At 43.5% G+C, this 17787-nt stretch overlaps 1 protein-coding gene across 1 annotated transcript in view; it reads left to right on the top strand.

Annotated features, from left to right (window-relative positions):
• UVSSA (UV stimulated scaffold protein A) overlaps window positions 1-12416 on the top strand; it is a 67398-nt gene extending 54982 nt beyond the window's left edge. Inside the window, exons 13-14 of the mRNA XM_035889381.1 lie at window positions 3125-3308; window positions 7290-12416. Coding sequence (XP_035745274.1) covers window positions 3125-3308; window positions 7290-7383 — 278 coding nt within the window. The 3' untranslated portion in view covers window positions 7384-12416. The remainder of the gene's footprint in view (window positions 1-3124; window positions 3309-7289) is intronic.
• Window positions 12417-17787: the final 5371 nt, after the last annotated feature.

Below are 17787 nucleotides of genomic sequence, written 5' to 3'. Positions count from 1 at the left end.
CCCCATGCAGTCTTTTCCTCACCATTCCTATGGGAAGAGTCCACCCGGCTCGCCTGCTCCTGCTCCCCCATCTCCTCCCTGGCAGTTTGTCTCTTTGCCGCTGTTGGCTTGCTGTAAGGGGTTAATGCTGGGTTTTTATCTTTTTTTTTTTTTTTTTTTTTTTTTTTTTTTTTTCCTCCCCTGTGAAATTGCCATTGCTGGAGGCTAGAGGTAATATTTATTTTTATTACAGTGTCAGCACGGTGTTGTTAGAGGCTTCTCACCTCTGGCCCACAAGGATGTGTATGTTAGTCCCAAACCAGTGTTGACATTGCTGCGTTGCATTATTGAGTGCCGTTGTTAAGCTGCGATGTCATACAAAGGTCCATGCCGTCTGGCTGGGGAGATACTGAACAAGCTATGGCACTTAATTTACTGGACAAAACCCTACAGGTTTCTAAAGCCATATGTACACCAGATGTCACTAAATACTTTTATCCACTGCTTTTTGTTGCTTCCTTTTTTGCTGTGCCTCAGTATTTTTATATTAATTTTACAATATTTTAATAAACCTTTTAAAATGGTCTTTAGTTTGTTTATTTGGGGCTTGTGGTTTGGGGGGGTGTTTGATTGGTTTCTGTTGGGGTTTGGTTTGGGTTTTTTTGCAAAGGACTTGAAGCAAGTCTGAGCAGTGCTTCAATGGAAAATACACAAATGGGGACCCACTCCTTACAGCAAGTGCTTTGGTCTTAGGATTGACATCATTTGCTAATGAAGACCATTTGAAAAAAGCCAAACGTTAAAACTTGGGGATGAGTTGCGTGGTTAAATTGCATCAAAATTCTTCCTACATCTTTTTCCTATTGGATGGTAGGTTTATTTTCATCCTGATGTGGTTGAAGGGGAGGGAAAACAATTATGTAAAGGTAATACAGTTCATGTGATAATGACTATGTTTTGACAACACTGTCATTGATATTATAGAGCGTTTTTTAACTTAGGATAGAATTTTAAACTCCAGCTAATGTCCGCAAAATGGTGCTTTGGGCTCTTTGGTCCTGAAACAACGAATTCAGGTGGGATTACGCTGACCTGCTAATCTGCAGCGTTCATCCTTTTCCAATAGTTCGCACACAGGAGCAAATTAAGTGCCTATTTTTTGTGTCAGCCCTGAAGAGTATCTGGTTTTTCAGCCCTTAGTGACTTGTTAACAAACAGGTATCAGGACAGGCTGGTGAAGGCAGGCCGCTGGCCAGTCAGATGTGAAATAGCATCTCTTTACTAACTACAGTATTGATTCCCGCCTACCCCTGCAAACTGTGTAATTTTCTTTTCCCTGCTGCTAAACTCAGTAACAATGTATGAAGAGCTTTAGGGGCCCATCAATGCTCAAAAAGGCTGCTCTTCCCTGGCATTCTATTGATTTTTCTCAAAAGCTTTTAAATTGCTCCTTCATTTTACTCAAATGCTCATTTCATCTCTACTGGATGCCGGCGTTTTTTCGTTGTGTTTAAACAATTGCTCCATTCACTGGGTTCCTAAACTGTGACGCCTTCTTATTACTGGGAGATAAACTGTTTAGACAGTTTTCCTTAATCTTGGATTAATCGTTCCTGTATCTGAATTGTGCTGTTCTGTATTCCTTCACTTAAAAAAAAAAAAAAATAAAGTCCGTGAGGTCTTATGATCTATCAAGTATATGTGGTCTATTTTCTCCCTCTGTACTCCTCCTGCTCAGTTCTTGCACAGCTTCATTTTCCTCGTGCTTTTTGGTGTGTTGGATTTTAATCTGTCCTTGCTCTCACATATCATAGTAGCTTAGATCTAACCTTTCCTTGGAAAATTGCTCTGGTGTTCCTAAACACCATGTTCTTAAATGGGGACATTGCCTCTGACCTTTCTGACACGTTATTGCCAATATTTGTCACATTGTGAGCATCTTGGTATATAAGTGAAATTGTATAGTCGTTTAGGACTGTTTATTTTTCTGTATCTACATTGATGTTAAATACAGGTAGTAGACATTTGGTGTTACAATTTCTGCGGGCAAGAAAGGCTGACTGACATATGGGAAACTATATGACAAATGGGTGGCAATTACTGGTTGTTAAAATACGTGATTCTGATGTTTATGCTGAGTTTGGACCATGTTACTCTGAAGTGGTTCTTGCTACATTTTTTCCAACCTGTATGTCAAAATCTTTGTAATGCAATGCCATTTTTCTAAATTTCCACTTGAAGATACCCATCCTCTAGCCACATTTTTACTTTCTGCCTTGTACTATGTTACCTTGTTTTGATACGCAAGGCTCTACACTAAAGGTGAAAGACCACTGCTTCCTAAAGAGTTTACAGTCAGGATTGTGCATGCTTTTTCCATGGTGGCATCTATGATTAGAATCTATTTAGAGTGTATGGTTGGATTCTGAAGCATTAAGGTTTTGATAAAACTGTAAAACAAGTCTGTGATGAGATAAATCAACTATTGTGTGATTGTCAAGAGAAGAAACTTGGTTTGGATAATTAAACTGAGGAAATATAGGATACCTAAAAAGTAGTATCTTTTTCAGATGCAAGATTGGGGCTCATGGCAACAGGGTCATGTTGTCTTTCGGGCATGCTATTTAGGTGTCCAATGCCAGTTCACGTTTTGAAGCAGATCTGATTCTTTGATGCAGAAAAGTTACAATGTTGTCACCCCCACTCTGCTCAAAAGTTGACATATTCCAACTTTTTAGGTTTATTTTTAAGCTTATTCGGAATTTATTTCTGAATATAAGTCCCTCAGCTACACTGTTGGTATTTTGTTCAATTTCTAAATAATAATCACTGTGTTCATGTCACCTCTACTACATGGAATAGTTTCCTTGGAATTTTGCTACTGTGCTACTGAGAAAACTTGACTTAAGTCTTCCTACAGAGCAGTTTTAGCCACTAATAATAGGTACTAATCCCAGACTGGCAGGGGGTTTTTCATCCAGACCTGTCATTTTGGCGAACTGCTTTATCCTCCCCTTCCTTCGCGTATGCAACTTACAGCAGTGACTCTGTCCTCGCCTAGCGGTGACAAGACCCCATACCTTAGGAGACTGCAAATTCTACCTGGGTTTGGAGTTTCAAAGGGCATGCTTTTTCTTTTAAACAGAGTGGCGGGATCCAGAGTTCATGAGAGAAGTTGAAGCAGCTACAGGAGTGGATCTTGGTTCCTCTAAAAATAATGAAAAAGGAGGGAAAAAGAAAGGGAAGAAGAAAAAATATCCAAATCTGACAGACCTGAAGCAGCAAGCTAACACCTCTCGTTCCCGGCTTGAAAAGAAAGTTTTCAATAAGTAAGATGCTTACGTTCTCTAAAGCCTGTTAAGTTGCTGTTTCTCTTTGTTTCAACAGTACTTTCTGTTTCTACATTAATGTGCCTTTGCTAAACAACTTTGCTAACTGCAGAGCAGAAATGCTTTCCATGTCTCTGGAGGTTAAAGAGTAGCAGGTACTGATGACCGGCGTTATTTCTTTGAGAATCATTTCCAGCTAATTTACAAAATTTCCTTATGAAAGACTTTTTTTCTCAATTTATTTTTTTTTACTCCTTTAATTGCTGTAGTGGATCTCTGGATGATCATTATTAATCAGATGGGTGCTACTTTATGTGTGCAAACAGTACTAGATCTGGAAAGAGGATAACGTGTTCAGAGTGACACAACTTAAAAGCATCAGACACACTGTGGTAGTGTAGAGGGAGTGATAATGAAGTTATTCCTTTGAAAGCCCAATATGGGCTGCCCTGAGCTAGAACTTCGATTAATAAAAGGATCTGCCAAAAACCCTTGGCTTTTGTCATGTAGCAGTGGCTTGGCAGTTGCCCTCAAGCCTCTGGTGTATGCTCAGAGACCTTCCCAAACTTCTGACTGCTGCCTGGGTGTCCTGTGTATTTTTTCTCACTCTTGGGAATACTGAATTGCTGGCTGGGCCTGATGCAGTTGCCTTCCAGTCCAGTACATACACGCAGTGATCCCTTCCTGTGTATTATTCAGTGACACACTGTCATTGCATTTTTCTCCTTCTCTACAGAAAACGCATTCAGTTGATTAAGAAAAATATTTGGAACCTTGTGTTAGGGTCCTTGTTCACTTAACCCCCACTGTCTTTTTTTAAATATCAAGGACTGGAACCTGCTGCAGGTCTTTCTTTAGTGTAAGAGTTTGGAGGTGATTATTCCCTGTACCAGAGACACGTGGACACAATATTTTTCCCGCAATGGTGCTCTTTCTATACATCTCCCTTTCCTCCCAGCAGATGTGCAAACAGTAGCTCTTGGCCTGCGTTTAGCTGGGGAGGAAACTGTTTGGATGGCAATGGCATTTAGACATTTCAAACAAAGGGGTGCCCATGACTTCTGGAGACATACATGAGTTAACTTTAAAGGAGGCATGCTAGCTCAGCTGGACGTGGGAGCCTACCAAGCCACCAAGCTGAATGGGTTTTAGAACGCCTGGTCGCTTCGTATGTCCACTCTGTTACGCTGTCTCTGATAGCTAGTCTTGGTTAGATGTGGCTGCAACATAAATTTGCCTAAGCATGCTCTGGTCTTTATCAAATGGGAAGCAGCTGCAGCTATTTAAAGAGTTTCACATGTCAAAAATGAAGTAGTCAAAGGAAAGTGAAAAGTCTAATGCTGTCAAATCAAAAAAGCAAAATTATTATTATGAAATAATCAATGCTGGATTATTCCCTCGACATTTTGGATGAGTTGAACAGCATCCAAGGCCCGATGTTTGTTTAAACTCTATTTTTCCCTTTTCTGATGTAATGGTTTTACTAACAAAGCTAAATCCACATTGCTTTTAGTTACAGAAATAGCACGTTTTCTGTGAAATTCTCATGTTACCTGATCTTAGTTAGAAGTCACAGACATACAGTTCTAATGATCAGAATTTCATATCGGCTTTAACAAAATAAATTTAAAGAGCTGGTTTTGGTTTACTATGGTTTTTGCTAATGATTTTGAGTGTGTGTTAGTGCCAGGCATAGGGAATCAAACCTGTCATGTTTTAATAGGTTTCATGCTCTGCAGCACTAAACAAGATGATAACCTTGGCTCCTTATAACAACCCCAAATTACTTGAAATGTATAGGTGATAAACCCAGGCTCTAGTCTGCCAATAAAGTTAAGTGAAATTGCACACAGATCATCAAAGTGGGATCTCATTTCATTTACAGTATCGCACAATCCAGTGGTGCTAATGTAAAACCTACATGACATGAAAGTGTCAAGGCCACTCTGCGCTGCTAAAGGCTCACTTTTCTCCTACCAATTAGGCAATATTTGAAGTGCAAAACCATGACCACATTTTCCTTACTCTGGTAACTTTATTGGCAGAATTTTCTTAAAAGTGTACCTCTTCCAAGGTGTTTTTTCAGAGCGTTGGTTTTCATTACAGTTGCTGCTGAGAAAATCTTTAATCCCACCATTTAGAAGCATTATTAAGAAGTATCCTCTGTTTTCAGATGTTTCAAAATGGCTTTCAAAATGAAGCCGTTACAGAGAGTAGTTATCTATAACAGAAGTCAAGTTGCCTCTCAGAGATAACCACAGGAGCAGAGCTGGAATAGTGGGCAGGGCCTGATCCTGAAAAAGGCTGGTGCACGCTACCAGGTGGATGTCTTGTCTTCATTTTACTGCACAGCTTGCAGCACCCTCAGAAGTGATAAAGGCAGACTGTGACAACCTAGAGTCCAACAGCACTAGACTTGAAGCCATCCACTTTGCATGATGGAACTTGCCGACTGCATTTCTGATATAGAAATCAAAGGAGATGTCAGTCAGTGCCATGTTCTTAAATGGGACTTAGTCCCTCAAACCAAGCCTTTAGCTGGCGTACCTCCTGTGCTGGCAGAGCATCTGGGTCTGCAGAGGTGTGTTAGGAGAGAAGTTCCTTCTTCATAAACAGAGGCAGGGTGACATCTGAACACACCTGCAGATACCAGCCTCGGATTTCTGAGCTTTTGTGCTAGAGGCACCCAAAGTAACCAATAAAAGTGGGAACTCTAGAATCCAGTGAAGAACCAGATTCCCTAGGCAAGATGCACGCAGCTGTGCACAACAGCTACCATAAGTTTCTGTGGGGGCAGATATATGCAACAGAGCATTTACCAGTTAAAGCATATATGGGCCTGCTCTCTTTATGCCTTTTATGAGAATCTCCTGCTCCTATTCATGCTGGCTAGGCATCATTTTCCTCACCCTCAAAAGCTCAGCTGCGTGGTCTTCACTTGGAAGTTGGGCGGGGAGGGGGGGAGAAAAATGCAGGTGTCTTCGATCACCCAGTTCAAAAGCATTGCAGTCACTCCAAAAAGAGGAGAAATCTCTGGGCACCATCTTTGCTGAGAGAAAACAGCGGCAGCGAATAATGAGCAGCAACGTGGGGGCAAACCCTCACCAGATTTAGGAGCACCAGAAAGCTTAGAGCTCCAAATTTCATTCCTTCATTTGCTTTTTGAACCTGAAAAATGCTCCAGAGCCTTCTTCGAGTGCAGCAGGCACTGCAGAGGGCTCGAGCGCTTGACCGTCATGAGGTAGCAGAGATCCCATTCCATTTTATGTAAAGAATAAGATATTGGACATACTGTCCTGACTATGCTAAACTCTAAGCACTTAGCTGCTCTGGAGCAATAATTTATCTCTCTGCATAGAGATACATGAGACTCTCTGGTGTCTTCCTAAACCAGTGTTGTGCTTATGGATTAAACAGTTGCTGCTCAGGAATGGGGATGCTGCTGGTGTGAGCAAGAGCCTTACTCTGCCCACAGCTGATGAAATGGGATTTTAGTAACCTGTGAAAGGGAAGTTGCTAAATGAGTTACAGTGAAAATTGAAAAAGCAAGCCCTTCCCCCCCACAAAAACATTCTAGATCTGCAGGTTGGATTTCATAAGGGTTTCTAAATATTAGGGTTTTTAGATCCTGTTAGATACTTTTAGTTATTTTTTCCCCGAGAGCAGTTAGGTGCTTTTGAAAATCAAACTCGCAAACTATCAGAAATAATGCCAGGAGGGTGGAATGCACAGCCATTAAACTGAAAGACTTTAATTTGTTTACTCCTGTTAATAAAATCATTGCTGAATTAAACTATTTGTATTGCTGCAGCTAATTTAGTTAACAAGACAAATTTGTTCAGCCTCATCAGTGCAGTGTTCAGAAGCATGGTAGTGATTAATCATAGTTCATTTTTTTTCCCCCAACATTCATAAACATTCTCTGAGATTGCATAGAATCAACATAACTGGTTTTATTATTTTTTTTTATTTCTCTTTCAGAGGTGCTATGAAACGGGTGGTGAAAGCAATGAACCGAGTGGACCAAAGAAAGCACGAGAAGTTTGCCAACCAGTTTAACTATGCGCTGAATTAAATTGTTAATCATCTTCTTTGCCCTTCATTTTATTGCAAGAGCACAACTGCACAAAACCTTTATCACAGATCTTCATATTTACACTGAAATACTGTGCTGGGTGGATTTTTACTGGGGTAATTTTTTAAATTGTCTTCAACTTTAACTTATTTGAAATGAACATTAATTTTGGCAAAGATGTGGTGGTATGGAATGCCTTTAACAAGTTGATAATTATTTGAAATGTACATGAAATAGAGCATGTTTTATGACTTGTACATACTCTGGGTAAAATGTTCAGGTTTGTGGGCGGGTTTTTTCCTTCCTAAGGGTGTAATTTAATTTATACCTCCTTTGCCAACGTGTGTGTTGTAGTTTGCCTCCACTTTCATGCCTTCAGAAAAAAGACGCCTTAGAAACAGTTATATTTCTACCAGAGATGGCAACACACACAGTATTTGCTAAGCCTACTGATCTAGAAAGTGTACCACATGAGGTGCCTCCTGCAGTACCTCTGAAGACCTCTTGTGTACATGCAAAAAAAAATCCAAATCAACTGATGCCTTCAGATAATCAGTGGAGTAGAGTTTGATTTTCGGCAAACTGAAATCCAGGAACTAATTCAAAGTTGGTATCTGTGGTGGTGGAGAAGCTGAAATGACCAAGCTCATCCTGGTCTGCTTCTTGTCTTCCCAAGATGGTGTCCCGGTATCTTTCAGAACTGCATGTGGAAAGCATGTTGTGAAAGCTTGTGGAGATGCTCAGAATGTGCTGCAATCTAACTGATACCAAAAAGCTCTAGTAACAAAGTGAAGGTATGAGGTTTTAAAAATTGTTTGAGTGGAATACTGTGCTGGTGAACTGCCTGGCTTGAATCAGTGAAAATTCCACCAGTCTCAAGCCTGAGAGTGCATCTAAGGATCCAGATACAAACACAAGCATCTGGCCTCTTCTAACTCCAGGGAATTTGAACAGACATGCTGAGATCAAGTGGCTGGATCCAACGTGGTTTGTTGTTATCAGCTGGGTACTTCACCAGATCTCCCAAACCCGCTTTGCTGGCTGCAGTCATGTCTTAAGCAGAGCGAACCAAACGTTGAGCAGTTGTGCTCTTGCAAGGTCTCATACAGTTTGATGGGTGAAGGAAATCCAGAATATCAAGGAGGATAGAGTGTTTGAAAATCAATTTCAAAGTGAACTGCAGAAGTCTTCAATAAAATACTGAATACAAATTAGAATGGATTCTCTACAGCACTGGCTTAGTCACCTGTTAGAGGTGTCTCCTCATGGATCAAAAGTCTATAAGAATTTAAAAAGGAGAAAATTTTAAACTCCTCAGTGTAGCTTCTGACCACCTCAGACAAAAGCTAATTTACAGTTCTGCCAAATACCTCTTGACTTGCACAAGTACCACTTGGAAAGCGATTAAGGCTGAATCTTGATAGTTTATCTTGCAAGAGCTCTGCAGTTTGGAAGACATTCTCCTCTTCAACACGGGTATTTAGAAGATGTACTTCTAAACTACCAGAAATTGATAAATAGCCAACTGCAAGTAAGAATTTAAAAACACACCTCCTGCACTGGAAAGCAAAGCCACTCCAGCTATCAGTCTAGCTAACATGGCAGTGAAGGCTTCAGGGGAAAATGTAGGCAAGGACAAACCAAGTTGATCACCAGGTCAGCTGAATCCACTGCTGAGATGTCAGCACTAGAAAATTTCCAGCGAACAGTAGGTGCGCTTTACCCCATGGAGTTCCCATTTTAGGCCTTTAGTAAAATAAAAAAAAGCCCAACGGTGAGACTGGAAATGGAAATGGTAGAAATCAGTGAGAAAAAAAAAATGTACATAGAAAGTAACGCTCCATTATGATGTTGCTCAGTCTCATCAGTTCTAGAATTATCAGATGAAATTTCCTATCTGGACATGCGTGTCCAATTCGCCAGTTAAACCTGATCCTATATGCTCTCCCCCTTTCTTTATTAAAAACACACACGCATGCAAAAAGGTGCTTTTCTGGAGTGCTTCTTCCATGCTGTAAGACGATTTGCAGAATTAAGGTTTCCCAGCTGGTTAACTCAGACACAGGTGCATGGGCTCTGGGCCAGGTTAGTGATGACCTTTTTTTAAGTTCTTCTGCTTTTTTTATTTACTGGTTTTGTTCCAAGAACTTTCCTTGTCAAGTGGGGAATATGCTCAGTTAGATAGGATTTTTTTTTTTCCTTTTTGCCTCGAAGCAAGAAAGACCATTGACTCTTCATGGGACAACGTGTTAAACACGCATCCTCCGTAGCGCTGCCTTTATGCTAGCCTGGCCTCTTACCAGCATGCATCTTCCCCTCATCCAGTGCTTGAGAAACCCCTGCTTCTCCTCCCATGTTAATTATTGCCTCATTTAATCAAATCATTTCTCTACGAGGGCAACTCAGCACATATACACAAAACAGGTCTTAAATTTTGCCACTTAAGCATTCTCAGTAGACACAATTCAGAGGATTTTAGGAGCTTTCTCCTTTTCCTGGGTTTATCTGTAGCTCTGCTGGAGCATAATTTTAAAAAGGCATCTAAAGATGCCAGAGATCCAGCATACCTTCATTAAATAGAAATCCTTTTAAGTTCAAAGTAAATTAATCTATGTTTTAGAGACATCGCACCTCTTTGTGCATCACTTTACTTACAGCAGTTTGCAAATTCAAGGTCTCCGAGCTCACTAGCTCTTCAAACATCTCAGGTGCTAAACTGTCTGTGTGATGTTTCTCCCGGAGCTTTTCTATTCCTGTCCTTGGTTGTTCTGGGAAAAAAAAAAAAAAAAAAAAAAAAAAAAGAAAAATACAAGTATCGTTCACGTAATCTCTGCTGTGCATTTTTGTCTTTATAACTCACTCAAATGCCTTTGCAATTGTACTGTAACGTACTTGTACCTACTGGGGATAACAGCATATGATTTCCAGGTACCTAAATACCTGGGATGATGTGGCCCTTGGAGTGTTGTTAAGGTGAGTATTTGTAATACAGGTTGGAAGTTCTGTACCTCTGAAAGGACATGGTAGCTCTGAGCTGGAGTGAGCTGTGCTGGCGTATCTGAGTCATCCTTGTATAACGAGTGCTGGTTCGGTGGTAAAACAAGAACTGAAGGCAAAGTCTTCTCCACGGTTACTCTTACCTGAGCACACAGTTGCATCTGGGAAGTGAAAGCCCAGAAGGAAAAGGCTACAGGGTCTGTGAATTTAGTGCCATTTAAGGTTGGAATGAAGGGTCTGGCCCTCTAATCCAAAGCACTTGGTGATGTAAGGGAGCTTGGTACGGAGTTTGTGAGCAGGACTGCTGAATAATAATCCTTCAGCACGTCCCCTCTGGAGTTATGGAGGCAGGATGATGGGTCCATACTCATCTTTTGCAGGATACCTTGCGATTTTGTTTTCTCTAAACTTACTTGAGGCTTGGCTTTAGCAATCCAGGTCTGGCTGAAGAGTTCTATTAGGAAACTCTTACCCTTAAAAGCTCTCAGAAATGACGTTTAAAGGATTTGTTTGGGTTTGGGGTGGGTTTTTTTGGAAGCAAGACAAAGACAGTATTTGTAAGCGGTTCTGCATGGACAGTGCATCACGCCATGTAAAACAGATTGCAGGTTGGGGAGGGCATCAGTGAGTTCAGGGTGGACATGATCGAAAAAAACCATCTATCTTTTGTGGAAAACAAAACATAAACCTGTTCCACTTAAAATGGCTGTGGAAGTGGGCGAAAAGAATGTTCCTAATTGTAAGGAGCTACTAGCCAGAAGCAAGAAGTAGTATTGGATCTCAAGAACCCAGCCAGTGAAAACTCAATTCAGCAAGTATCAAAACAGTCTGGCGGAGATAGCCATCTGGTGGTCTCTAACACTCCTGCAAATACCTGGCTGTTGGTGCAGCCATGTGTGCAGCTCATCCGGTGCTATTAAACACATTAATGGGTTTAATCATGGAGGTGATGTAAATGCATCTGTAGGTTACGCATCAGGAAAGGTAAGGACATCTGGATGAAAATTGGTTGGTTAAAACCATGCCTTTTAAAATGATACTGCCGCGTAGGAAAACTTGATGCCTCTGCAGTATGGTCTGACCACGGAGAGTAGCAAGTGGGCATAGAGAGGGACCTTCTGCGAACTGGCCCAAGAAAGGTCTGGGTGCCAAAACTGCAGCCCAAGAAATGCTTTAAGTTTCCTGGGCCCCTGAGGGTCTGTACGTGCTGTGAGCTGCACTGGCCTTCCCCCCTAGACCAGAGTTCTTGGTTAACCCTAATGAGACCCAGGGAGAGAATTGTATGAGCACTTGAGAAGGCTTGATCTGGCACGTATTTTCACACCTTGCCTAACACCCACCAAATGCATAGCTTGTACAAAAATCACCGGTTTTAAATAGGCAGAGGCATTATGGTGCACCTAATAGCTCTAATGCTGGAACGCACATTCAGGCGAGGTGGAGTTCCAGGTCCCTTCTCAGCCTGGGAGGTGATGGTCCCACATCCCCTCGCAGGAGACAGCGAGTGACATGCAAGGGAGCTGGAGGGAGACGGTTTGCGTCACCCGTTCTCCTGTGGGAACTGAAACTGAACCACAGTAGGGTAAAAAAGAGCTGTCCAAAAGACAGGCCCCAGAGTGGCGCAAGGGAGTGCTGGATCTGGATCCTTGCTCCCTGGACACATACTGTGGAAAACGCCACTGAGTTTCATGGCTTCAGGAAAGAGCTCCTTCGCAGGAATTGTCACCAGCGAGAAGACCAGCCTTTGGGACCTCTTGGACACCACAGCCTGAGAGAAGGCCGTTACTCCGGTAACTACTGGAGAACAGTTTCTCCCTATGTCTGTTTTGGGATGCCCTGGGACAGCTACACTTAAATAAAACCAAAACAGCTATCAACATCTTGCTCCTGGGTGAAAATAACACTTGAATTTGCACCTGGAAACATGAAAGAGAGTTCTGTCCCATTCAGCGCCTAAGGAAAACTCCACAGTGCTGGGAGAGTGGAGTGAAGTCAAACCCCTAGCAAAGTGAGAAAGGAAGGACAGGGTAGGGGCTCCAGCTGTCAGGGGGAGGGGAGCCAGGGGTGGAAGGTGAAGGCAGGAGGGGGCAGTGGCCTCCCTGACAAGGGCCACCAACCCACAGCACCCAAACAAAAAAAAAAAAACCCACTAAGCTTGGTGATAGTAACAGAGCCAGCTGCCAGCCAGCAATTATCTGAAAATCCATTGGGACAAAAAGCAGGTCTAGAGGCAAGTGCAGGGTGAGGCTCAGTGATGTACAAAGCCGAGCACAGCACTTAGGCCACAGTTTAAGCAAGGGACTCCATCTCCTCACGGTTCCCCTGCAACCAGCTGGAGGGCTCAGGGCAGAGACCTAGGTTAGGTGTCCTGTAGCTTACCCGGGTTAGGTCTCCCGTAGCTTACCTGGGTTAGGTCTCACGTAGCTTAGCCGGCTCCATGGCAGTGGGACCCAAGGTGACGCAGCCGTGCCGTAGCAGTGCAGCCCTGCAACACCTGACAGGGCATGGGATGAGGACACAGAGAAAGATGGTGAAAGGCTAAAGAGACAAATCAGAGCCTGTTGGTACATTCAGAGCCCTAGGAGCACCCATCGTAAATGGACGTGGTGATGGTCCTTTCTGTTACTAAATCCTCTACAGAAGTAGAAGGAACTAAGAAAGGGTGGGAAGCCCCGACAGAGACTGAGGCCTCAGAGCAGCAGCCTAGATCAAGATCAGTCTGGACCCTCCCCAGCCAGCAGCACTGGTGACCCCTTCAGCTGGAATTGATGCTAGAGATCCCAAAATGGAGAAAGTTACTGTCCTTCCAGCTGCGGGAGGCTGATGCTACCCCTAAAGGAAAAGAAGGGGAGAGAGCTATTAATTACTCATGATTTTGAGCTGATGCTTTCCCTCCCTTCTTCTTCAAAGCTGGTGGAGTGGAGAAAGAAATTAATTTGTGTTCTTGTTGAGCCTTTCCTATTATAAGCTAGGTCTGGGGTAGTACAGAGCTTAAATGTGGTACCAGCTCAGGAGAGCGGTCCAGGAGTGGGTTCTGCTGTGCTGGGAGGAGGGCACAGTGGTGGTCGTGCTGGGGATAGGTGGCACCAGAGCCTGGGCAAACAGAACCAGCCTTTACTCCAGTGCAGTCTGTTTCTCCATCCCTAAATGTCTGTAACTTAAATATTGTCGTTTGCCTTTTTGGGTCGACTTCTCCTTGCTTTTCTGGCTGCCGGTGCACTGAGCAGAACCCCAGTGCTCCTGTGCCAAGTGCTCGTAGCTTTTTGCATTAGCGTCAGGAATCCCCTCTGTCAGGGGCTTAAGGAAAAAGCTCATTACAATTGTTTAAATGTGGTGCTAATTAGTTTAGATGTAATGAGCAGCATTAGGCGCCTGGTTACTTTGAAGGGGATTGTTGAATAACCATTTCTGCCGACGTTCCAATTTGCATAACGACAAGGTGTTGGCATTGCATCCACCATTAATTTGCTATATTTATAATGCCATTACGGAGCCACTCTTATCCTCACGCACTATAAGAGGTATATGGAAATATAATATATGATTCTGCTTGTTTGGAAATTGCTTTTGGCTATCTTTGAATTTTTGTAATAGTATTTTTCGCAGCTGAAGGCTAACAGCACCAGGAGGAGAGCCTGCCACGCGTTTTTCCTAGGGCTGAAATTAGCCGTTGCTTCCACGTGTGCACGAGCTTTTATTTTCCCCAACACCGAAGGGAAAGCGGCAAACGAGAGGGTGACCAGGTACACTGCAGGGCACGCTCAAAGCAAACACACGATTTTGCTCAAAATCCTCACTACGAGGCACAGCGCCGGTGCCCTAAGTCCCAAAGAACACTCCTAATTGCAAATCTCAACTTATTTAACAGGTGACAGGGAGTGCAGCTTGGCGCTAGAAACTCCCGGTCAGCACAAGGAGTTGAAAAAGCCCTGCCAGCAGCTCATCCAAACGCTGCCTTCTCTTCTTCTCGTGCAGTCTCTGGGGACCAAGGCAGGGGAAATAAAGCGTGTCACCCTGCCTGTATTACGGATGGAAAGAAGGGAAGGAGTCCCTGCACGTGCAAGACAACTTCTTGTAATGTATGTGCGTGGTTGTGGGGGGGAAAAAAAAAAAAAAAGAAAAAGAAAGAAAATGAGCAATAATCGAGATATTTGTACTAAGGTTAGTAGATTTATTTCCCTTCTCTTGAAAAAGCAGCAGTTTACCAAAGAGGGGCGAATCTTTACTGTGTCAGTCATCATCGCATATAAATATTTCTGCGACTTGTGGTTCTTTGCTGTGGTGTCATCCCTCCTTTATTGTCATTGTAAAACGTTTCTGGTGTGTGACATTTCAGAGAAGAAAATATAAAAGACGTGTTTTAAAATAAAGTCTGGCACTTTGGGTGGAGCTTTTAGCTAGCTGAGGATTTGTGGTATAATGAGACTGAATTAGTAAATTGTGTATCAGATTCAGCTGCTGTTTGTCACATTGCCTGACCCTGCACGCCCAGAATTTTGGGTCCTGGCCGTGGGTCACCCTCTGTGTCCTTGGTATTTCTCTATGGAGACAGGGTGCATCTATGGGATTTCCAGCATCCACAGGATTTCTCCCAAATGGGCACTGCAGATTTAGCAGCTCCAGCTCTCCAACGCTGTGAGAACCTCCCGAGCTGCTTTGAAGTTTGCTCTGTGTGATGAATTCACATCTCTGCCAGACAGCATCAGGAGAGTAGGAAGAGCTCTTACGGTCAGGGCTGTTTTCACTGGGACAAGCGTCAGTCTGTCCGCCGGCGTAACATGAGCGTGTGGTACAAATCGGTATGGGCAGCAGGGGGAAAAAACAGTTTGCAGAAGTGCACCAGGTAGGGAAGAAAGTGGTTTACGTAAACCTGCTTTGTGAGACAAACTGATTAGGATCCCATTTGTTTACTTGCCTGTCTCCTTCATCCTCAGCATCCTCTCTGATCTGTGCCTTGATTTACATCCCACAGTCTGGCAAATCTTCTGATGTCATAAAAAAATCTTACTTTTATTTGCTCTTAAGAAAGGTTCTACGACAACCTTATTTGCTTGGTTACTCCTTGAGACAGAACCTGAAGACCAGAACAGCCCAGGCACCGTAAAATATTTTTCCTTTGAGTACTTAAATACCTCTGTGTTTGAGCAGAACAATTTTACACATGTAACACAGGAGTTAGTGGATATTTGCCAATATAGCAGACTACAAGCAGACATCACAGCCTATTTTTGGGAAATGGATTTACGTTCATACAGCCAAAACTTTATTTTTAATGGTTTACTTATGCAGTATAAGAATAGAAACACGGAACGTGACTGTGAGTTCAGGCTGAAACAGGTTTACAATACATGCGAAAACCCCCTAAGAACTCATCTAAACAAGTAATTCACTAAACCCACATTCCCTGCTCAACTGGGAGTAACACCAAGAAATTTTGGGGGGAGTGATAATATAGAACACTGGTTTGCAGTGATTTGGTATAAAATCATTGACTGTGGTGTGTAAGTGGTGACACAAACTCTGTCAAAAGATTTTCAGGTATCTCCCAGTCACTTGGAACGTATCTGCCTGTATTTGTGGGCTTTTTTCTGTTATTTTGTTTGTAAGACATTTTACTGCTGTTTATTCAGTGAACAACTGAAACTTGTTCAGTGTAAGTTGAAATATTTGAAGTAAACCAGATGCCATTTCCTTCTCTTTTTACCTCATTCGGTCATACAGTATCACCAGCGGTAAGGCGCAATTAATATCTGAATCATTTCTCACTAATACAGGCTTGCACCCTTGGATTTAACATTGCCTTCATGGGAATTAATTCCAAAATATGCTGATGCCCCAGATCTTCTTTGGTATGTGCCAAAGGCGTCTCTTGAAAAGACTGAATCAGACTCTGAACGTGCTGCTCAGTCTGTCTGAGATGAGGATTTGTCCTCTGGCAAACACTTTGCGAAATGTCCTCTTGAATGCATTCCGCGTTCTGAATCCCCTGACGCTAAATTTTATGAATGAATAATCAAGTAATTAAAAAAAAAAAATTAACTCACGGAATGAACCAGGGCAAACGCCTCCTGCCTGTGTCATGATCCCCTTTCCCTCAGCCAGTAGCTCCTACATCTCTGTACCAGGGTCTCTCCTCCTCACTGATGACTTGCTGAAAACAAGCTGCATCCCTCCAAAAAGCTGCGTGCAGGAGCACAGAGCACCGCGTGCCGCGTAAGAGGCACATGGGGTAGGATGTGTGGGAATCAGCTTTTGGGCCTTGCTGGGGGGTCACGCTGGGAGCTTTGGGGACCTTTTATGACTATCCAGTATGATAACCTCAAATTGCTGCATCAAGCTGTTTCGTCCTCTTACAGAGCCAGACTGTTAACGGGCAGGACCGGGGTGACGGGGTTAGGATGTTCAGGCAGGTGAGAGCGTTTAGCTTCAGCACGCTGGGGGCTGAGCATCCAGGCCAGGGATGTTTCTCAACAGCCGGTGTCATCGAGCTTCTCACTGTCAAGCCTGTAACCGTGCAGCCTGGTCCAACAGCACAAACCAGCTGCAGGGCTGCGTGGTCCAGGGAGCATCATTCAAGACTTAGCCCTTTGGTGCTGGTGCTCTCCATGGCCTCCATGTAGGCACAATATCCCGTGACTCCAGACCTAAGAGTCCAGCGTGCTCTGCGCCACTGCGTGCTCCGCACACCGGGGACGACAAGCACCAGTGCTCAGGCTCTGCAGTTTTGCTCTTGATTTCTATGAGACCAGACCTCTGGATGAGGCACTGGAGCAAGGATTATCGATAATAAGGATAACACCCAACCTATGCCGAGAAAGATACCTGCGGCTCTGCTTTCAGCGCTGCTATAAAATGTGAGCAGCCTTGTTAGATGGAGTTTAATGACTAGGGATCTCAGGCTAACCGACTCCCTCATCCAACAGCTGTGGGCAATAATACTCACATGAGCAGGTTTCCCTGGCAGGATGCTGACAGACCTGGAGCAGGAAACTCATCTACTCCAAAGCTTGGAGCAGCTCCCTATTGGAACTGAATTATTTTCTGCCTGGGGGAATTGTGTGAAGTTCCCGGTGTGCAGACAGGGTTTGATAAATCTCTTAACTGAGCCGGGTCACTGTCCCACCTGAGCTTCCAGTTCAGCTGCTGGTAGCGCTAGCTCAAACCTGGCCGGTGATGGGTTAGTTTTACAGTCTGGAAGAGTCTCCTGAGCATCCGTTTCCCAGTTTAGCTGGTGTTGTCCCACCAGTAAGAGCTGTGCAGAGCTGCGCTCCAAGCACAACTTGCGACGTTTTCCCTGAAAATTTACTTCGGCGCATCTTTTGCGGTAAAAGAAGTTCTTGTGAAGGAGGGGAGATGAATGCTGGGGTGCCTGCACCCCCCGCACCCTCCCCCCCCGCTGCCTGCGGG

Source organism: Egretta garzetta, unplaced genomic scaffold (assembly GCF_000687185.1).
Source record: "Egretta garzetta isolate BGI_Z169 unplaced genomic scaffold, ASM68718v1 scaffold682, whole genome shotgun sequence".
Taxonomy (NCBI): Eukaryota; Metazoa; Chordata; class Aves; order Pelecaniformes; family Ardeidae; genus Egretta; species Egretta garzetta.
This window is presented reverse-complemented; position numbering and strand designations above follow the sequence as displayed.